Below are 23,236 nucleotides of genomic sequence, written 5' to 3'. Positions count from 1 at the left end.
GTAGAGTTTCCGGTGATTGCAAAAACATGACTTTATCATCTGCGAACAGAAGTACCTTAATCCGCATCCCTGCGAAATCCACTCCACCCAGCAGGTAGTCTAAAAGGCCATCAATGAGTAATGCAAACAAGGTAGGGCTTAATTTACAACCTTGTCTTACTTCCGATGAGTTTTTAAACCAGTCTGAGAGTTCTGCACCTGTCCACACATCCACCCTCTTTTCTCCATAAAGGTGCTCAAGGACGCGACTAAACATCAACAATATCCCAAGACTATACAGACTGCTTTAAAATCGAAAAAAATACATACAGATTTTTCCTTTGTTTCAAGAAATTCTCTGCCAACCTCCTGAATATAAAAACATTATCTATTACTGAATATCCTGGTCTAAATCCAGCCTGGAACTCCCTCAGCATTTTTTATTTATTTTTTACAGTTGGGTCGGACTCTCTTAAAATTATAGAAAATCAAAACAAAACAAATGTTTATTCCACAACATTTTTGTAGTGGTATGTCTCACTAGAATTTTCCAAAAATATTTTTTAAATGGTCCCCTTCAATATTCCCAAATGATTAAGGCTGGGAAAACCCCTCTTGAATTGCAGTTTTAAAAATATTACAAAACTATATCAGTTTTTTCTACTATACAAAATTTAAACAGCGTGTATTTCAAAACTTAATTTTTTAGTTCATTGGAGTAATAGCTTAGATAATTTTCAGTCAATTGAATTAAAAATTTTTAACAAAATTTTGTCAATTTTTTCGAACGTTTTACATATTTTTTTTATTTTTTTTTAAATTTATTGCATCATCATTATTAATAAATTACAGGTGGAATTACATACATAGGTCATGGCAAAAACATTTCAGATACATTAATTCAAAGAAATCATTAGTGGAAGTCACTGATATGATTTTTAAAATTCCATTTCTATAATTTCTATATTTCGAAAAAAAAATCCATCTAATTATTTCAAATTGGAACTGGACCACTTTGAACTTTTTCTGTAATATTGCCGTTAAACAAAATTTCAGTGCCAAAACATAAAATAGGGGCCTATTTAATAAAATTGAAAATTGCGACAGGTTACAGGTGGAGAAATTGGTAATTTACAACTTTTTAACAATTGCCAAAATCGCTTCCATAAACAATTTGAAAATTTTGAAGAATAGTAGTAAAATACAAAACAATTGTCATCTTTTCTTTCATAAAGAAATATTTCTCCACAATTGTCAGGAATTTGAACTGCAACAGAAAACTCAATTATAGTGGAGTGATAAGTGAATGTGAGTTGGGTCTACGTGTTATACCTGACCGGTGCTCTTGGAATTTTAAACATATTATAAATAATGATTTCGGATAGGTTATTGGAAAACAATTTATGGGAGCAATTTTTAAAATACTTATTTTGAGAATGTTGTCCATTTTTTAAGTGTGGATTTTTATTATGTTTTATGCATTCACTTTTTAATAATAAAACACAATTTTGCAAATTGTGAAATTTTAAAATTTAAAGAGTGGCGTTCTGATTTTTCCAACATCAAAAAATTTGGTAAAGAAAAGTTGAAAATGCAACGGTTTTGTTCCATTTTTCATCGTTTTTTGATCATAACACATTTCAGGATTATGCAACTAATTTGTCATGACAAACTTGTCATTGTATTTTTCTGGCAAACTTGTCATCTGTCAATGTTGTATAAAAAAATGTTTTGTTAGACAAGTTAGACAAATTTGAAGAATTGTCAACTGTGAATTTTTATGAAATTGTGCACAAATATATCTACAAAAAATTTTGTAAAAAAATCAACTCTTTCAAACATTTTGAGTCAGTAACTTCAAATTAAAGAATAATTACAACATTGGTAAAATTTTTATTGGCTTAATCATTGTTTTTTTTTCATTTTCCCAAATATTACCCTAATTTTTTAAATCAGTCCTCATAAGAAAACAAAACTCAATATCAATAAATTTTAAACTAAATGTTTAGTATCACATTCTTTACCAGCTTCTTCAATAAAATTCGATATTTTTTCCCATACTTCAAAGTTACGACTTAACCATAATATTACTCATATTTTTTTTCATTATTTTCGATGAAATGAAAAATAAAAATTATTAAGTTCCCCATCATTAACTCACTGTACTTCAATCAACGAAGTGTTATTACATTAGCGAGATTAAATAAATGAGATATAGGCAAAACTTCATGTTCTCTCTAAAAAAATCATTATAACACAAAAATTGGAGACCAGCGCACTGGGAGACCTACTTATTGCATACACCACCGTATTATACATTATCACACGTTACACGAAGGACAACTTGACACAAGGACAACACAAAAAAAAATGTTAATATTCGTATCTAACCTATGAAAGGCAAAAAAAAGAAAAGAGCGAACTAGGATTCTATACTATACACAATCTAAATGCAAATGCTAACGGAATGTAATATCCTGCCACACCTACCGCCACATTACATTATAGCCGTGTTCTATCGTCATCGTCAAGAATTACCTCTCTCTCTGAAAGATATCTTTCCTTATAGTTCGTTTCGTTTACGTTTACGTTTTCATTCTACTTGCCCAGCTTTGGTCCTGTTGACTTAACTCTACACCCACCTCCCCTCCTCTTTTCTTCTTCCATGTAACATTTCTTCGAGTGTGATTACTTTCCTGTAACATATCAAAAGAAGTGCAAGAAAAGATGCAACGTTAAATGGTTGAACATCCTTTCCCAACGACAATCCCCACTACCACACCCCAAAACCCCCCTCAATAAAGATAACATAAGCATATACGCAGAAATTTCTCATTTAAAATTGTTTGTGTGTTTCTATGGGTTTCAGGACTAAATTAAAATGAAGTAAAATGTGTATAACCTGAAACTTCTCACGTAGAAGATCTTCAGGATGAGAAAATATGATTTTTGCAAACGTTGGTGATTCTAATGAAAAACGACAACAGCAAGAAAATAAAAGAGCAAAGACAAGAAAAAAAGTAAAGAAAGAAGACTCAAAAAAGGACTTCTTTTCCATCATCAATCGGTATCGATATACATGCCTATATAGAGAAGATCCTTCGATTTCCTGGGCCTGTATCTATGCCTGTGTCTGTGCCTAGGCCAGAGCCTGGAATACATATGTATGAATTCAATCCTGAAGACAAAAATGAGCATCAATATAATCAGAAAAGGATAGAATACTCGTAGGTAGGTTAAGCGAAAAATACAATTTCCGTTAAATGGACACTTGAACGCCGGAAATTTGCCTATCCGTTCACCCGTTCAACCATAGGGTTAACACCGGAAAATGCAGATATCAATCTTAACGTTCGATTTCTTGGAAAACAGGACATACACAATTTTCTATAGATACATATAAATGGTGTATGTTATATATAAAACACAGGACGACAAGAAAAACGTTTAAGGGACATGCAGACAAAAAAAAATAAACAAAAACAGAAGAAAAAAAAAATGTTAAAATGGGTGTTTTTTTGATTTTTTAAGATTCAATCGTTATTATGTCCTAACCAGAGTTGCCAATAGGGTGACAATCGAGGGTGAAACATTTTGTTGATAAAATGCGTAGATAAGACTGGTCAGCAAAGTGTATCTCTCGTCAATCGAAATTCACCTTTCTCCTCCCTCTATGAAGTTTTCTTTATTTCAAATTGGAAAAAAAACTCAAGCCTTTCATAAGCTTTCTAAATTCACAACGTTTCTTTTTCAATAAAACTCTTGGTGTTTTTAAAAAGATAAAATCCCTTAATAGAACATTTAATTGAAAGTTTTTATAAATCACATAAATCTTAAAGAAACACTAAACCCTTTATTCTAAAACGGTCTTGAAAGAAAAAGATAAAACAGTTGGAACGTAATTTTTGTTTTTGGAACTGTCCACTAAATAAGGCTATCATACCAATTTTTTGAAGCATATTGAAAGCGGGTATTTTTAAAATTACAAAAGATAAAAATACTTCGAAATAAACACTTTTTAAAATATTTTAAAAACCATGAAATCCTTACATTCAAGGTCTCCCAAAAATGCACACAGATTCAAATGACCATCATCATCAATCATTATCCGCATCTTAATAACTAAAACATTTGATAAATCTTAAGATTGTTCTTACAAAACTACAATAGTGATTTTAAGAGAGAACATTGGTATTTTATAAAAATAGAGATAATGTGTACAGTATAAGGAAGTTAAGCTAAAAAATTAAATCAAAACACATTTTCAAAAGAAACAAGATAAAAACAAATTCAAATTCATTGACAGTATTAATTGAATAAAACTATTAAACAATATAACTCAACAAAACTTCGATTTCAATATGATCGAAATCAAGAAGCCAAAGTTTTCCTTTTTTCAAAAAGGCAAGTAGAGTTAGTAGCGTGCGTATGCAAGCTGGAAGGCGGTTATACAATTTGCAGGAGACAACATGATACTAGTTTCTAAAGCTTGTAGCACGAAAAGAAGGAATGGCAACTAAGGATTGGTAATTACTGCGTAAGATATAGCCTTCACATATTGGACTCTGCAAGTACCCGCTTCAAATAAAGAAAATCTTGAGAACCTTGTAATAAAATAACTGTCTGACAGGCAAAATCTTTATACGCCTAAAAAATTTAATGGAATGAGAAAGACGGGATTGATAACCTTGGAGTTACTCAGACAGCTGTCGAGTTTGACCTTTTGTTCCCTGTTTTTCAGATAAGATGCAAAACACTCATATATAAATCCACGGAAGACCGCATAATATAATTTTTTCAAAAGAATATTGTGGTCTACCATATCAAGGGCTTTCGTAATATCCACAAAAAGTACACTACAAAACCTTCAATCATCCAGTCCTTTATGAATAAAATAGCAAAAATCCAACAAAGCATCCTCAGTAGAGAGCCCAGTCCTAAACCCAAACTGTTTGGAACTAAGAAATTTAGAATTTTTGAGAAAGTTCAAAGCCCTACATTTAATTACTTTACTCCCTTTTTAAACAGGGATATCACAATGGCGCGGCGTGTTTAATTTCATCAGGAAAGATTCCAGAGAAAATGCTAAAATTAAAAATATACGTCAAAATATCCACAATATTCAAAGCAATTTTCTTTAACATAATGTTTTAAATACCATTATTACCAAAAGATTTGGAGTTATTCAGAGAGTTATTGGCTTTTAATATCTCACGACCAGATATTGATTCGAAGCAAAAACTATTTATTTGAAAAGACGAAACTAGAGAGCTGGAACCAGTACAATAATATCCTAGAAAAGGGGTGCTTCTCGAAAATGATCAAGTAAGATACTAATGTTTTAGGTCGAAAATAAAGCTTTCTCAAATAATCTTTCAACTAATTATCAAGCAGTGGCTTCTTTTTTTCCATAGCATAATATTTTAAAATAGAATTGTTTTACCTGTAAAAAGCTAAATTTTACCGACCATGATAATAGATAAATTGGTGGTGTATTAGTGATCTGATGATTTATCCCACCAACAAATTTAATCAACATTTAGATTTTTTTAAAGAAAGTCAGATTAGTGCCCTTGATATTTCTAAAGCTGTCTTATGGATAATGATTGCATTTGGCATTGAAGAATCTTTTCAAACCTGATACCTACAAAAAAAGAGGCTGGGATGCGACCCACACTGACAACTTCCCATCCCGTCTGTCGATTTGTCTTGCTTAAAAGTTTATCTATATGTACTCGTATCAATTTTTACCAAATTTGCGTACTATTTTTTGTAGATTTTATTTTTTATGAAAAACCGGACTGTTGGATTTTTATATACAAATTTACTGAATATCGAAAACAATATTTTCTGTGAAATAAAATAAGTTTGAAGCCAATATTTTTAATTTGTGAAAAGCTATTTGAGTCGAAAGTAAATTTTTACCAAGTTTAAGTATTGTTTTTTTTAGAGTTTTATTTTTTGTAAAAAAAAACTGTCAATTCGATTTTTTTCAAAATTTTATTGAATGTTGAGAACAATATTTCTTATAAGATAAAATTAGTTTAAAGCCAATATTTCAAATTTTTGAAAAGATATTTGAGTCGAAAATCTATTTTTTCCAACTTTTATTAATTTTTTTTGATTTTTCTTAAAATTTTATCAGATTTGACATTATTATTCGTTGCACAAAATTGTTTTGGAGATGAAATCATATTTTAGTCTTAAAATTTTGGAGGTGACAAATTTTATTTTTCAGTTTTTTCGATTTATAAAAAAACCGTTAAATAGAATTTTTCCAAAAAATATACTTGTTTGGTATCACATTACAGTTTATTATATAAAATTTAATTCAAGTCTCTAGCGATTTTTGTTGGTAAGATATTTATGGTTAACCAAAATTTTCACCTTTTTTTCAAACTGCTTTGGTAAAAAAAAACCACCCACACAATTGTCTTGAGAGCCCTTTCTGCATCTTTGTTCCTTATTATCTGTATAACATTTATTTGAAATCGATATTTCTTCTAGTTCTTGAGCTATGGAGGGCGAAAAAAACGTCGCAACTCTAAGGACCTTGAAACGTCGAGAAATGTCAAAATTTCCAGTTTGACAAATCGGACCCATTACAATAACTTCCTATGGGAAGTTAAAAAAGAATTGGGTACTCTTACTATGGTGGGTCTATATGGGTTAGTCTAAAACAGTTGGATAAACAATATTTTTAGTTTTTCCATTTCGAGCATGAATAAATAAACAGTTGGGTATACCGAACAGGCAACATAAAGTTGGCCATATGAAAAACATGATTCCTCCAAATTGATACCACAAACGTGAAGTGTTTGCCCTTGAGCCTTATTTATGAACATCGTAAAGGATATTGTAATCTTGAATTCAAATGGCATATCAGTTGGAATCAGAGGAATACACGGTATCAAAAAACCTTATCCTTTTGATTTACCAGTTAAGATTGTAGCTTCAATCAAATTTGGCAATAACTTTTTCACTGCCAATCTGGTGCCATTACACAGTTTTGGTGGATTAATGTTTCGCAATAATATAATCAAAGAACCAATTTTCAGATTCAAGCAATGCTTTGGTATACCAGCCGGTTCCAATAAATTAAAAAATTCAATTGGTTAATTCATTACCTCATCTTGATTCATAACACTGTCAATTGATTTATATGTCGTGACGACACCTAGCAATTTCGATTGAATTTAGAAATTAATGACATTGATATGAATGTTTTTCGGTGCTAAAATGGTGCGGGTGCGTTCTCTCAACCAATCTATAGATTGCGCAATTGTATACAAAAATTGTTCGGTAAAGTGATCAATCCGTTGGTACTGTCGGTTGGTATTTTGCCATCACCAATTTCTAACAACAGGTGTTTATTTCATCATTAGGAATTTATCGAGGAATGACAGGAAATGCAGCAGCAAATCCCGAAGATGCAAGTGCTAATTCAGTTTTCTATTCCGATCAAATAGTCGCTAAAATCAATGGCTTCGTTCTACATTTCCAAGGTAATCAACAAATCGGGATTTCTTGAAGTATTTGTACAAATTGTTTGTATATGGGAGTATAAAAAGATGTTGATTTTACACCTTTTCAAGATATTGTTTTAAATTTTCTCTACGTACAAACCTTCTCTGCACTTCCACGAATAATTCAAGACCAAAATTAGCCAAATCGGCAAAGGCATTGTTGAATTATAAAATTACAACGAAAAGTGGCATTGATATCTATATATATATAATTTTAAATTGAAAAAATTAATTAATTTAAGTGAATAATCGAGTTTTAAATAAGTTTCTGGACATTGATATATCTAAACTAGAATAAAACATATTAAATAAATTACAACTTGCGGAAATCAGTTCACGTTGTCAATATAGCGTATGATGGGAATCAATTGACAAGAGCGGTCTGGCTCTTAAGGAAATTGAAGGAGCATACAGATGCAAGCAGTTAAGCAAAGTCTCACAATCAATAGTTGAAGGCATAATTTCACGAATAAAGCAATATGCATTTCGTATTATAAGAATTATGGAAACCTTCTATATTGTTTTCAAAAATATTTCGAAGAGCAAATCTGAGCATTTTTTTAGAACATTTTCATTTCTATTCTATTTTATTAATCTCAGTTGTAGAGCTGAAAACGACACAGTTATATTCAAGAACAGGAAGCACAATACTGCATTCTAAAGATTTAATAGTGTAAGGGTTCTTAAATTCCAATGAGTTTCTTTCGACGAATCCAAGTAAAAAATTTGCTTTGAATACAGTATAATAAGTATGTAAGTTAAATTTCAATTAAAATCAAAAATAACGCCCAAGTCTTTGAACTTTTTAACTACTTGTAATGGTAAATTATTCAATGAATAGTTTGGAATAATACTTAACAAAGTTCTATTGTAGGCCAACTTGTCAACATTTAACAACAAAATCATTTGACTTGCGCCAATCAACAAATGAATTTAGATCATTTTGAATCAGAAGACAATAATTTAAATTAGAAATTCGAGCAAAGAACTTTATGTCATCCGCATACATAAGGCAATGAGAATTTGTATGAACATTTGGAAGATCATTAATAAAAAGTAAGAATAATAAAGGACCCATATGACTACCTTCTGGGACACCAGAAGAGAATGTGTAAATTAACCCTACTAAAGACTTTTATAATGTCTGTATAAATCACTTGTTTGTTTTTTTGTCCAGAGTATTAATGACAAAATTTGTGAATTCTACTAGATTAGGATTAGTAGACCTGCCTTTCAAAAAACCATATTGATATTTACGTAATGTTGCTTTATGATATATTTAAATTTATCTTGGTCAAGGCTATCTAAAAGCTTTGGAACAACGTTACTAAGTTTTTGGTCTAGATTTAGAAATCGGATTAATAATAGAGACTTTCCACTCATTCAGGAAAATAAAATTGGATATAGATTCATTGAACTTGCACAATGACGAAAAACAATAGAGAAAAATCCGTATATATCTACAGTTTTTTTATGTTTAAGTTTAAGCAAAGCATCTTCAATATCAGTTAAGTCAAATGATTTACTTAAACAATCAAAAATAGATGGCAAGGAATTAATATATTGATAATTTATTGTTGAAGATGTAAAAGATGTAATACTTTCAAAAAACTGTCCAAAAAAATCATTTTCGGATCACTAGTTTTATTATTACCAAAAAACATAGTTGTTGGAGATCCAGTAGAACTTCGTGTTGGAGATTGCTTGAGATATTACTTTCAACAAAATGAATAAAATTACAATAAAGAAATTTTGAAAGAAAAACAAACTCTTTGTTTAGACGAGAAAAAACTGCATAAGAATCATCTTTAAATTTTTTAAATTACCCCAAATAATCAAATGATTTATAAAATTATGCAGAATATCAAAAAAAATTTAAAAGCTTTTTCTTTAAAAAAAAATCACACGGCAACACTGCGCCTAATGCAATCACCCCACACTCACGTTTACTCCATAATATTGACTTGTTATTAAAATTAAGTGGAAACTGGAATTTATATTAGTGATGTGTTCCACTGTTTGCATAAATCTTAATCCTTGTTTGAAGAAGGAAATCGAAATACCGCCCTCGCTGTCGCTGGTTGCTGATGAAAGTTCCCTGAAAACTGTTCTTTTTTTCCCTTTAAAAAAGCTTCTAATAGTCAATTGACCATCATCTGCAAGAAGAGGTTATGTGAGTCAAGGGGAATATTTTGAGGGCATCTTATAATCTGCTTTTATTGCACTAGACGATATTATATTAAACTTATCAGCTGACGGTGACCTCGTTATTATGTTGATATTGGTTTTTCATCAAAAATTTGTTGGTTTATGGTTGATTTGATTTACTTTTTTTGTATTTTTGTTTGTTTTTGAGAAGAAGTAAAAGTCTTAAGTGGTATTTTAGGCTTTTGCTTTTGATCGATTTTATAAAGTATGTGAGTTAAGTCGTTATATCGAGCTGAAGATTTTTATCGATTAATAAGTATAAAACCACACAACCAAAACCAAACACTTATTTGGGGTGATAAATCCTTGAAATGTTTTTCTTCGTTTTCTTTTTTTATTAACACAAGGATAAGAGGCATCATAATCTGGGGATAAGTATCTGTTCTTATGTTTTCTTTTTTAATAAACACAAATATTTTGGTTTAAGATGCATTAGTTGTGATTGGAAATGGTATAATGCCACAAGATGTGCAAACACTCTTGAGCTATGGGTTAAACTCAGCTAATCCACTGAAATTGGTAGGTTTAAATCATAAACCGCAAAAGTCATGGGGAATATTATTATTACATTATAAACAAAAAAAGTTGATGATTATGTGTGCTAGAAAGATGGTACAGTTCATAACTCTTAAACATGAGTTAAGGAAAGGAAAAAGAAGTTTTTTTTTAAACCCCTATTTAACAATATCACTTAAAAATCAAAGTATTCCTGGCAGTAAAGTTCAAACAATTAACAATGTTTTTGACTCATAGGAAAACAGTCAAATTTAGTTTTTTTTTTGTATTTTTTTTTTTTTAATTTTATGATTTAAATTGATAATATGGATAGTTTCGATGAATTTGTGAGTCTTAATGTATTTACAAAAATTTGAATATCCCTTATTTGGACTACAACATTTTTAGAGAAATGATTTGAATCAAAGGCCCGTAAATACTAGAAGTTCTCTCATTGAATCTCACTATCAGGTAATAAGTTTTGGCACTTTGTGTTCTATTGTAGCTTTTAATACTTTAGATACATGAATAACAAATAAAACTTTAAAGGCTCCAATAGATAACCGTTCAGGAAGGCAACAAGCGTACAATTCATCGGGAAGACCTCTCAATTTGTCAGACTTTAAAAATGATACCAATTCACGAGTAAGTACATACATATACATACATATATTTTAATAAACAAGATATTTACATATAAATTATTATATGCCTTTAAAATGTCACTTTCAGTATTTAACTAACAACACTAATAATAGTATGAGCTATGGACCCTCAGATTCATATTTTCCGCAAAGGGCTTTAACTCCAAGTTGTCCAAGGGTATGACATTTTACATAATATTTGTTTCTTAATTTTGTATTATATCGAGCCCTTTACGCCAATTTATCGTAAGCTCCAAAATAAATTGTATCGTTAGCGGCAAATCAGAAGCTTACTGATGGTCCTTGAAACTACTTTTAACCTAAGTTTGTATCGGAAAGCTTAGACATGACAACAGCCTTTAAAGGCTTATGTGTTACTATCAAATTTTAATATTTCAGTTTACGTTTTTATTGAAAATATCCCTTACGATAAAATGGTGGAAGGGTTTTGGTATGCTCTAAATTTCTGTTATTTTTTGAAAATAATTGTTCTACTTCTTTTCATTGTTATTTTAAATTAAAATCCTTCATTGAAACAAAAAAAAACAAATACCTGAAGTTCATTGTTATCCTAAATAACTAGAATCGCTCCTTAAAGAGAAACTTTTTCTTCAAGTGAAATAAACATTTGTCATTATAACTTCATTGAAAGTCAAACTCCAATTTTACAATTACATTTACAATTACAATTACAATTTTTATTCACTATCCTTTTTTGCACAAGAAAGGATTAACTTTATTTTTTAAGAATTTGGTAAAAGAAAATGTGTAGTGAATTATACCTTATTAAAGAAAAGCTTTTAATACTTTACATGAATAACAAATAAAACTTTCAAGGCTCCAATAGATAACCGTTCAGAAAGGCAACAAGCGTACAATTCATCGGGGAGACCTCTCAATTTATCAGACTTTAAAAATGATACGAATTTAGGAGTAAGTACATATATTTCAAGAAACAATATATTTATAAATTATTATTATGTAAACCTTATTAAAAGAAAAGCTTTTAATACTATACATGAATAACAAATACAACTTAATAGGCTCCAATAGATAACCGTCCAGGAAGGCAACAAGCGTACAATTCATCGGGGAGACCTCTTAATTTATCAGACTTTAAAAATGATACGAATTTAAGAGTAAGTACATATATTTCAAGAAACAAGATATTTATAAATTATTATGTTTCTGTAAAATTTCACTTTTAGTATTTAACTTACAACTCTAGTAATAATATGAGCTATGGACCCTCAGATTCATGGTTTCCGCAAAGGGCTTTAACTCCAAGTTGTCCAAGGGTATGACGTTTCTTAATTTTGTATTATATCGAGCCCTTTACGCCAATTTATCGAAAAATAAATTGAATCGTTGACGGCAAATCAGAAGCTTACTGATGGTCCTTGAAACTACTCATAACCTAAGTTAGCATTAGCTTAGCTTAGCTTTATGTGTAATATCAAATTTTAATATTTTAGTTTACGTTTTTATTGAAAATATCTCTTTCGATAAAATGGTGGAAGGGTTTTGATAGCCTCTAAAAAACTGTGATTTTTTGAAAATTACTGCACTAAATCCTTTCATTGTTATTTTAAATTAAAATTCCTCATTGAAACAAAAAAAGACAGATACCTGAAGTTCCTTGTTATCTTAAAGAATAACAATCGCTCCTTGCTGGTATAGAACTATGCACTTAAGGAGAAACTTTTTCTTCAAGTAAAATAAACATTTGTCATGATAACTTCATTGAAAGTCAAACTCCAATTTTACAATTACAATACAATTTTTATTCTTTAGCATTTTTTACTCAAGAAAGGATTTACTTTATTTTTTAAGAATTTGGTAAAAGAAAAATTTGTAGTGTATTGTACCTTATTAAAAGAAAAATGTTCAATACTTTACATGAATAACAAATAAAACTTTAAAGGCTCCAATAGATAACCGTCCAGGAAGGGAACAAGCGTACAATTCATCGGGGAGACCTCTCAATTTATCAGACTTTAAAAATGATACGAATTTAGGAGTAAGTACATATATTTCAAGAAACAATATATCTGTGCTTTAAAAGTAAAACATATTATGTCGATTTTGTACACTTTGTAGCAGAGCAATTTCAAATTTTAAATTGTTCTCTAAAATAAATTAGGTGTTGCAAATAGAAGTCATTCTCGGCAAAATAAGGAAATATTATTTGAAGTTCTATTAAGAGTAATTTTGTTTAATAGATTGAAGGATTAGGTTAAGAAAAATATGCTTTTTTGACATAAGTCGTTTTACCAAATCAAATATGAGTACATTTTTAATCTTAAGTCACATAAGATATTTTTCCAATTCAACAATTAATTGTTTTGGAAACTTAAGTCCCCTCAAGTTTTTTTTTGCCAAACGTGCTTGAAGGAATTTGTGAACATAAGCTACATATTTATAAACTTTAACTTTTCATTTAAAATAGAAAACACACAAAAAGGGCCATTAGTCAAGGTGAATAATTTATTAAGACAAACAAAATAAATAAAATACTTTCAAAGCAAAGTTTGTATTGTTGTTAATACAATAAAGGATAATATTAAATGTATAAAAAATTATTCAAAGTAACTTAAAAGAAGAGTTTAACATAAAATTAGGCATAGCTAGTGCCTTTACAAAAAATTATGAAAGAGATCACAATGGCACATCAGATAGTTTTACGCTTGAAACACCACGACGCTTTAAATTTAATGCTTCAAATGGCTATTCTTCTGAGAGTGAAGTTTTGTACAAAAGAACTCCGAACTTCTTTTCATATCTCACCCATTTGATCTCTTGCCATAAGAACTTATTTCCACTTTCATCAACTTTTCGCCACAGAAATTTTTCTTTCGAAGTTCTGGAAAAGTCTAGGAATTTTTTTCTAGTCATTACATTTACTATGAAAGGCTTTTTGGTCCCTACTGTGCGAACGAATTGGTACCAGTCACGCGGATGGTGTATGTCCACGGATGTTAGTTTCTTCTTCCTTTCTATCGCTGCATGGTCGGTATCACATTCCATATGAGTGTGACCTGGTATCAAAAACTTATGATCAATAATTCGAATGCTTGATTTTGTTTGCATAAACACTAGGAACATCGTTGAAACAAAAGAGTTCTTCTTCTGACCTCCACAACAATCACTATAAAAGATTACCTCATTACAGGTTTCGGGTAAACTTTTAAGGTGCTCAAAAACACAAGAAGCAATTTCGTTGCCACCACGACGTCCATCGCCCTCATGCCACATAAAACAGAAAGGCTGATTCGTTGCGCCATCGTGAACCGTTAAATTGAATGTCCATAGCTGCCTTTTGTAAAACGAAAAATGTATCCTCAGGAAGGGACTGGGAAGGCACTGTTGCATGTCAAAATTAAATACTTTTTTACTTATGTCATTATGACAACGAATTTTGTCCTGTTTTTTAGTTTCGTATGCCAGATCAGCATGTTCTTGGTGCATTTTCAATTCCCTTTCGAATTGTTCTTTTTCATTTTCGCTGCTGATTTTTAATTTCATGTGCAGGATTTCACACTAATTACAAGTATCGAGCTGTGGTTTTTTAAATTTAATGTTCATAGTCTTAAAAATTTTGGAGTATGTAGTAAGGGATACCGTTGTGCCATATTTGTCAGTAAATAACCGATACATGTGAGAAATACTTAAATCGGCATGGAAGTACTTTTGCGCTGATTGCTTTCTAGTGTAGTGTGATTCATATGCTGGAAAACTTTGTATATGGGTGCGTATTTCCATTTCTGTAGCATCATTAAGCTTATTTGGAGAAGTTTTTCGACCTCGTTTGTTTTGGGAGACTCTAGTTTTTTCTTTACCACTGTTTTGATAAACTGTTCTGTTTCACATAACGTGAAACGAAAACATTTTTGACAGACCTGTATCCTTTGGCCACCAACTTCCAAAAAAAATGTGTTCACATGCGTCCTAGTCCGCAAATGCGTTGTCGTATTTCTCCGTGTTTTTTTCTCTGAAAGTATTATCAGCCCAGCGGCAAATGCTGCTCTCAAATTATAGTTGCCTAGCTTCCAATACTGTTCAAATATATTTCTTTGAACTTCTGGTGAAATATTTTCTTTGCACTTCATGCGACAATTCTCCAATTTCTTAACCTCCTTCTTTACTATAAATTTACCTGAACTATTGAAGTATTCTTGTCCAGTATTTCGTTTTAACTTCCTTATCCCATGATTGACATTTTGACCCCTTAGATTTTCTTCAAAAAGTTGTATTGCACGTTCTGTTTCTTCACTCAATTCACTATCACTATTCAAATGAAAGTCGGGATCAGTTAAGGCATCGTCAGAGTCAAAATCATTTCCTTGATCGGCCTCACTCTCGATGGAATCAACATTCAATAGATTCTCCAATTGCTTTTGAAATTCTCTGCTTGTACCTGGTAGATCGTTGGCGTGATTAAAATCAGATTCCTGTATTTCAACCAAAGTGTTCGAATCAACTAAGCTGTTTGGATCATCTAGAAGCAAACAAATGAAATTACATACATAAATTGAATAAATAAAATATTTTATTAATGAAAGAAATAAATGACTACTATTAAAGCAATAATATTACACCAAACTTACCTTTTTCAGCAGAACTCGACCCAGAAAATCCTTCTTTTTCAGGGCCCATGCGCTCATCACAACTTTCAGTACATTTTTCCATGGCTGTTTTATCATTTTGTTTATTTTTTTATGTTAAAGCTAGCATCAACATTTGATGTGCGCGCTTCATATTAAATTTAGTTTCACTGATAAATTTTTTAATTATAATGATCACACTTCTTCACTTTATAATTATTATTATAATCTTTTAGCTTTCTTTCACTTTTAAAATTTTGTTAAGAACCAAACTTTGCAATTTATTATACGTATTTTAGCACTTACGTTCCAATATGAACTTCACTTGCACGCGGTGAAACACTTTATGTCTACCTAAGGCCGTAACTTTGGGCAACTACAATTCGGTAAAATCGCTTAAGTTACATAAGTTGTTTATGATTTTTCAAAATTATCTCGCTATTTGAATAAAAAATTTGGTAAAACAACTTAAGTCGACCTAAGAACTACAAAACCATCACTTTTATGGAGGTAAAGAATCTTAGGTGCACGTAGGATTTTTTGCTCTAACGTCAATCAGGGAATTAATGCAGATATAAGATGTTTTACCGTAATATTTTCTACAAGATTTTCAAACATAAAAGAACTTAAGTCACAACAATTTGGCACATAAGTTCTTTTACCTTTTGAAGTATTAAACATAAGCTGTTTTACCTTATGCATGCGTTACAGTTGAAGACTTAAGCTAATTTACAATCGGTTATAACTGCCACATTTTTGAAATTATTTACACCCCAATTGGCTTAAAAAAAAAGAGCAAGAAACATAAATTTAAAATAACATTGAATAGCTTAAACAACTAAAGTCGACTTAAGTGTTTTACCTTTTAGCCACAGATATTTATAAATCATTATTATGTAAACCTTATTAAAAGAAAAGCTTTTAATACTTTACATGAATAACAAATAAAACTTTAAAGGCTCCACTAGATAACCGTTCAGGAAGGCAGCAAGCGTACAATTCATCGGGGAGACCTCTCAATTTGTCAGACTTTAAAAATGATACAAATTCAGAAGTAAGTATATATATTTCAATAAACAAGATATTTATAAATTATTATATGCCTTTAAAATGTCACTTTTAGTATTTTACTAACAACACTAATAACAGTATGAGCTATGGACCCTCAGATTCATGGTTTCCGCAAAGGGCTTTAACACCAAGTTGTCCAAGGGTATGACATTTTACATAATATCTGTTTCTTAATTTTGTATTATATCGAGCCCTTTACGCCAATTTATCGTAAAAATAAATTGAATCGTTAACGGCAAATCAGAAGCTTACTGATGGTCCTTGAAACTAACCTATGTTAGCTTTGGAAAGCTAAGACATGACAACAGCCTTTAAAGGTTTATGTGTTACTAGCAAATTTTAATATTTCAGTTTACCTTTTCATTGAAAATATCCCTTACGATAAAATGGTGCAAGGGTTTTGGTATGCTCTAAATTTCTGTGATTTTTTGATTTTCATTGTTATTTTAAATTAAAATTCCTCATTGAAACAAAAAAAAACAAATACCGGAAGTTCACTGCTATCCAAATAATTACAATCGCTCCTTGCTGATATAGAACTATACACTTAAAGAGAGACTTTTTCTTCAAGTGAAATAAACTTTTGTCATGATAACTCCATTGAGAGTAAAACTAGAATTTTACAATAACTACAATTACAATTACAATTACAATTTTTATTCATTAGCCTTTTTTCGCAAGAAACGATTAACTTTATTTTTTAAGAATTTGGTAAAAAAAATGTTTAGTGAATTGTACCTTATTAAAAGAAAAATGTTCAATACTTTACATGAATAACAAATACAACTTAATAGGCTCCAATAGATAACCGTCCAGGAAGGCAACAAGCGTACAATTCATCGGGGAGACCTCTTAATTTATCAGACTTTAAAAATGATACGAATTTAGGAGTAAGTACATATATTTCAAGAAACAATTTATTTATAAATTATTATGTTTCTGTAAAATTTCACTTTTAGTATTTAACTTACAACTCTAGTAATAATATGAGCTGTGGACCCTCAGATTCATGGTTTTCGCAAAGCGCTGAAAGTCCAAGTTGTCCAAGGGTATGATGTCTTAAATCAATATTTGTTTCTTAATTTTGTATTATATCGAGCACTTTTAGCCAATTTATCGTAAGTTTCAAAATAAATTATATCGTTAACATCAAATCAGAAGATTACTGATGGTCCTTGAAACCTTGGTGAAATAACCTTAGTTGGTATCGGAAAGCTTATACATGACAACAGCCTTTAAAGTCTTTATGTGTTATTATCAAATTTTAATATTTTAGTTTAACTTTTTATTGAAAATGTCCCTTACGATGAAATGGTGGAAGGGTTTTGATAGCCTCTAAAGTTCTGTGATTTTTTGAGTAAACTTGTTTTAAATTCTTTTATTGATATTTTAAAATTAAACTAGACTGGAATTCGGATAGACAATCAAAGATATTCAAATAATGAGGAACAGACCTGATCTGGGCCCTAACACATAATTTTTAATAAATTTATTTACTTATATGTTTTTTATATAGAAATTTTGACCACAAGTGAGAGGAATTTCGTATACTTCCTAAACCTTGTGCATCGCTCATTGAAACAAAAAAACAGATACCTATAGTTCCTCGTTATCCTAAAGTATTACAATCGTTCATTGCTGGATTAGACCTATGCACTTAAAGAGAAAATTTTTCTTCAAGTAAAATAAACATTTGTCATAATAACTTCATTGAAAGTCGAACTCCAAAATAATACTCTGTCGAGTATACGTATTTTTTATATTCTGGAAATCTAATTCATTATCCTTTTTTGCGAAAACATTATTGTGATTGCTTTCACACACACAGGTATGAAGATAAAGTTTATTTTTCAAGAATTTGGTAAAAATAAAGTTTTAGGGAATTGTACCTTATTAATATGTCTCTCACAACCTCTTAAAGAGTCATATGCTGCCTGCATTAAGCATTGAGCATTAAAAACCAGTGGCAACATTGTCTTGCAGCCATCAGAGAACGTCTGAAGTCGTTCACATACAACCTGATATGGCTTCAGACCAGTAAAGTCCACCAGTTGTCCTATATTGACTAACCCAGGAACTTCAAATCGATACCCACCATCTCTTAAACGATTTTAAACCGTTTATGGCAGCATCTATAGGGAAGAGCAGTACAAAGCAATGTTTAGTCTTGGCATCCCTGTCAAACTTATTCGTTTGTGCAGAATGAAGAAGGGGAATAAACGCTCCTCTTTCAAGGTTGAAAAAGATCTCACTGATGCAGTTGATGTCGAAAAAGACTTTAGATAAGACGACGCACTGTTATGGGACTTCTTCAACATCGTTCTGGAAAGAATTGTGCAAAAACTCAACCTTAAACAATAGAGACACAATTGACATAATTGGAAGGCCAAGAATATTCTGTCATCAAAAAAGAACATTGAATGACAATGTCTTATGGGCGAAAAAGTAACCATGAAAGGCTGTAACTTTGAGGTAGTTAAGGGCTTTGTCTACCTTGATACCTCTATAAATTCAGACAAGGACACCAGCGCTGAAATCAAATGAAGAATAACCCTTGCAAATCGCTGTTCATTTGGACTTGAGTAGGAAAGTCCTCTCTCGAGAGTCTTAAGTCACCATAATCCCGAATCTCATTTATGGTGCTGAAGCCTGGATGCTGTCAAAGAAAAATCATAACTAAGGTCCTGATTACCTGAAAATGGTTTGTCTACATAAACAAAATCTGACGCAAAGTAGTAATAGACCCATACAATATTTCTAGGCGTTAAGAGTTGGAATATTTTTTTAAGCATTCTAAACAATATTTTATAGGTTTTATTTTCTTACACTGTTGAAGTTATAGACTGCTCTCTTTATTCGAAAGAATTTGTGTTCTATTCTATAAAAATTACAATAACGCAAAACTTTAAAAATATATAACAAAAATAAAAATCCGGAAATACTACTTTGAAACTCTTTTTCTGATTTATTAAAGATTTTTCAACTAGAACAAATTGAGAGACTTAATAATTCAGTAACAATTCCTACTTTTCATCAAGAAAACCAGCTTTATCAAGAGGTAAGTTTTTTTTAAGTTATTCGTTACCTCTAATACAAGTTCGCCCTATAAAGATAGACCTTTGTTGACACAAGATTTTTATTCAGGAAAAAATACGTTATTCATCCTTTCTTATTTAAAATTTGTATTATATAAAATAGAATGGATTCATGCCTTATGATGATTCTGGAAGAACTTTTAACATAGAAGAATTCCAAACAAATAGCTCCAACAGCCTCCAGGTAATATTTTTAAATTTGAGAACAAATTAATTTGTCAAAAAACTTTAAGTTATATTTCCAGCACCCAAGTTACACCAATGCTTCTTCAATTCAGTGCATTAACAAATCGAATAGTAAGAGAAATAGAACTAATACTGCAGAAATTAGTAGATTAACTTCCCGTCATGTAAGCATCATCTAAAAAAATATTTCTTCATGCAACTTCTTCTTCTTTTAATTTCAGGTTCCAAGCCCAAAGGTGAAACTTGCAGAGGTAAGAATATTTTTAAACATTATTTACTTAAGTTAAATTAATTTTTAAAAACAAAACTTAAGTCCGGAGAAAAAGAAAACAAACCAACAACAATCCTTCAAAGTTTGGGATTAGAAAAATATTCCTACAAAAAATTCATTGAAGAACGAGGAAATAATCTATTCGAAACTTTGGTGAAAGACTCATATAATCCTGGAGTCATAGTCGATAGTGTAAACGGATTTGTTGATTTTAATAAATTAGCTTTTGATGCTATTTTTGACTGTGGATGTATTCCCGAAGAAATGGACGAAAAATCAGTTCCAATTTCATTGCTAGAAGCTTTTAACCTGAGAATTCAATATGAACAGGATTTACGAGATGATTTTGAAAAACACTCATCATTTTGTGCGAATATGTCAAAATGTGGAAACACAGTAAAACCACTTAAAGAAAATGAACATGTTTCATATCGGTTAGCTAGATAAGTTAAATTTTCTCCATCATAACAGAACTTATCCTATCCTAGAACTCATCGAGATGAAATTAAACTTGCAAGTACTATTGATATAGATATGATGTCAAAAGTCGGAAATTTTCCAGAAACGCCTCTCACCGAAGCAATACATTCACTTTTGAAAGCTGAGAAAATGAATAATTTCGATAAAAATGTGCATTTAGCTGAAGAAGCTATTCGTTCAGCTTCTGGTGGACAACAAGAATCAGTAGGTTTTTGATGATGATATATTACATTAAATTGTATTTAATAAATTTCTATAGGAAGCTTTAAAATCAACTTGTTCCTTTAAATTGGATCTTCAAAAGAATGAAACAAAAACAACAAACCCATCATTCGAAACACTAGCAATTATAAGCTACATTGGAACAACAAAGCCCAACAATGAATGAAAATATTATAAACGAAATTCCAATAAATTGATATTTTGTATATTGTTTTGTATGAAATGTTAATTGTGTTAAATGAAACTTTTGAACCGTAATAAAAAACAACAGCAACACCAAAAATTCATAAATCAAATCACGCACAATTTACACAAAATAATTGAATGTAAATTAAAATGGTACTCAATTCAAATGAATTGATTTTAAAAACCCCTCGCCTATCAGGAGGAGGGTTAGTAAAATAGAGTTTTTCATTTTTAAAATTTAATTAAAGGCGAAAATATTAACACAACAAGAATATGTACATCGAAACAAAGAGAATAAATTTAAATGAAAACAACAACAAAAAAACGACTACATCGCTACAAGTATTAAATTTATGTTAATTATTTTCTCGGTACATAATTATTATGTTAATGAGGTACATTTTATTTATTATAATAGTGTTTCAATTGCATTTTCTAAAACAGAGTCAGTTCAAAATATTAAATAACTGTTTATAGATATTTTTAAAATTTCAAATTGTGTGTTGAGCAAAGTGATTGATTTTAATGAGGATTTATGCAAAGTTATGCATTTTTGTTCATTTAATATGTGTCTGCGTTAGTTAAATGTTTTTCTAATGAAAATTTTATATAAAACGATTTGAAAAATTAAATATATATGTACATAGTTTATTATTAGATATCAATGAATTTTGTTGTTGTTTGTTGGTTTTGAATTAAAATTAATATGTGATAAAATGAAATGAGTATTAATAAATGTGATGGGGAAATTTGTATAAATTACAAAATTTGTTGGCCGTTAGAGCCAATTGATCAATTATCAAAATTAGACATTAAGTTATGCAGTGTGGTTTCAGAGGAATTAATATAAATTCAATAAACTTAATTTTATTTGAAAAATGCATTGAATGTTTAATTTATTATTTAAAGAAGAATTGAATTAAAACTATACAAAAATGGATTGTTTTCTTTATTAACTTTGAAAGATTTATTGGAAAAAGATTTGTCCAGACAATAAGATTTGTACTCTTTAGCTCCTTCAAAAAATGTCTTGGTTAAAAAATGTTTTAACCAAAAACAGAGACAACTTGAAGTTTAGTTCATGTTACTGAAATAGTTTGAGGTCTCTGATATTTTACTTTCGTAAATGTCGGAAAAGTTAACTATAAAAATGAATCAGTGGATAATTTATTTTAAATTTGGTGTTAGCTTCGAAAAATGCATTTAAAAAATCCCTTGAAGGCAAAACCAAAGTTATAGTGCCCAAAGGAGATAGTTGCAGGAAGATCAACAACTACTAATTTTTCTATTTTCACAAATTTCATATTGAATAATCTCGAGGAAGGACATCAAATTGATGTAATTTATACCTATTTTAATGAAGAAATTAAAAACTTTGGTTTTTATTCTAAGTTTTTGAAATGGTTGGAATCTTAATTCAAGGGTCGAGTTCAATTTGTTTGCATTGACGAAGTTCTCTCAATAACAAATTTGGTTTCATCTGGTGTGCCCAAAGGTAACCATCTTTGACCCCTACTTTTAATAATTTTTATAAATGGTTTACCTAGTATTTTCTTCAATTCTAGTCAACTTATTTTTACCGATGACTTAAAGTTTTTCCGTTGCATAAAATCTATTAATGGCTGTCATCTCTTACAAGACGATATTTCGAAATTATCCCAATGGTGCACGAAAAACCAATTATATTTAAATGTCGCTAAATGTCAATGCTTTTCTTTTTGCCGCAACTTTTCTGAAATCATTTTTGAATACAAGATTGAGAATTAAGTTCCAGAAATAGTAAATTAGAAGAAAGTTCTTGGTGTAGTTTTTGAGCCTAAACTTAACTTTGTTAAGCATATTGAATTTAGCGTATCCAAAGCAAATTCCATGCTCAGTTTTATCAAACGCAATATTATAGCCTTAACTCTCAAATTGCTTTTTACCTCATAAAACATTCAATCTAAGAGAATTGAAATAGTCCAAAAAGAAGTTCAAATTCCATTCAAAAAATTTGGATGGAACATTCAAACTCCATCATACAAAACAAGATGCCAACTTTTAGCTATTCAATCACTTGAAAATAGACGTACAATGTTTTCTGTAATGTTTATAAGTGATAGATATTTTATCATTTCAAATTAAATGCCCTTTTTTGTTGTCTTTAATAAATTTGTATGCTACAACTTTAAATACGTTGCTTGTTTCGAGAAGATGTACAGAGGTTATTAGGCGAAAAATTAACCAATAACAGGTTGTGTCAAAGAAACAAACTTAATTTTAAATTACA

At 30.2% G+C, this 23,236-nt stretch overlaps 2 protein-coding genes across 4 annotated transcripts in view; one reads left to right on the top strand and one right to left on the bottom strand.

Moving 5' to 3' along the window:
- Positions 1–23,236, bottom strand: part of LOC129945453 (adenosine deaminase 2-like) — a 40,157-nt gene that overhangs the window by 4,092 nt on the left and 12,829 nt on the right. The gene's annotated exons all lie outside the window — the stretch shown is intronic.
- Positions 10,354–21,094, top strand: LOC129945452 (uncharacterized). Of its 3 annotated transcripts, XM_056055215.1 has the most exons (16): positions 10,355–10,555; positions 10,617–10,679; positions 10,758–10,853; positions 10,941–11,030; positions 11,690–11,785; positions 11,896–11,991; positions 12,061–12,150; positions 12,777–12,872; positions 17,487–17,576; positions 19,502–19,585; positions 19,726–19,806; positions 19,868–19,972; positions 20,030–20,059; positions 20,122–20,513; positions 20,568–20,763; positions 20,819–21,093. In XM_056055215.1, exons 1-16 carry the CDS (start codon positions 10,535–10,537, stop codon positions 20,945–20,947), a joined length of 1,755 nt encoding a protein of 584 aa, XP_055911190.1. In that variant the 5' UTR covers positions 10,355–10,534; the 3' UTR covers positions 20,948–21,093. The 3 variants fall into 3 exon arrangements, with proteins under 3 accessions (XP_055911192.1, XP_055911190.1, XP_055911191.1); XM_056055217.1 differs by lacking the exon at positions 11,896–11,991 and having other exon boundaries at positions 10,354–10,555; positions 20,819–21,094; XM_056055216.1 differs by lacking the exon at positions 11,690–11,785.

This window comes from Eupeodes corollae, chromosome 2, assembly GCF_945859685.1.
Source record: "Eupeodes corollae chromosome 2, idEupCoro1.1, whole genome shotgun sequence".
NCBI lineage: Eukaryota > Metazoa > Arthropoda > Insecta > Diptera > Syrphidae > Eupeodes > Eupeodes corollae.
This window is presented reverse-complemented; position numbering and strand designations above follow the sequence as displayed.

Bases quoted from the DNA above. Each gene is read 5' to 3' on its own strand.
- LOC129945452 (XM_056055215.1), top strand. From the start codon at position 10,535: ATGGATAGTTTCGATGAATTT. The intron at 12,873-17,486 runs GTAAGTACATAT...TTTCACTTTTAG, and splicing joins AAAATGATACGAATTTAGGA to TATTTAACTTACAACTCTAG. The intron at 20,514-20,567 runs GTTAGCTAGATA...ATCCTATCCTAG, and splicing joins AATGAACATGTTTCATATCG to AACTCATCGAGATGAAATTA.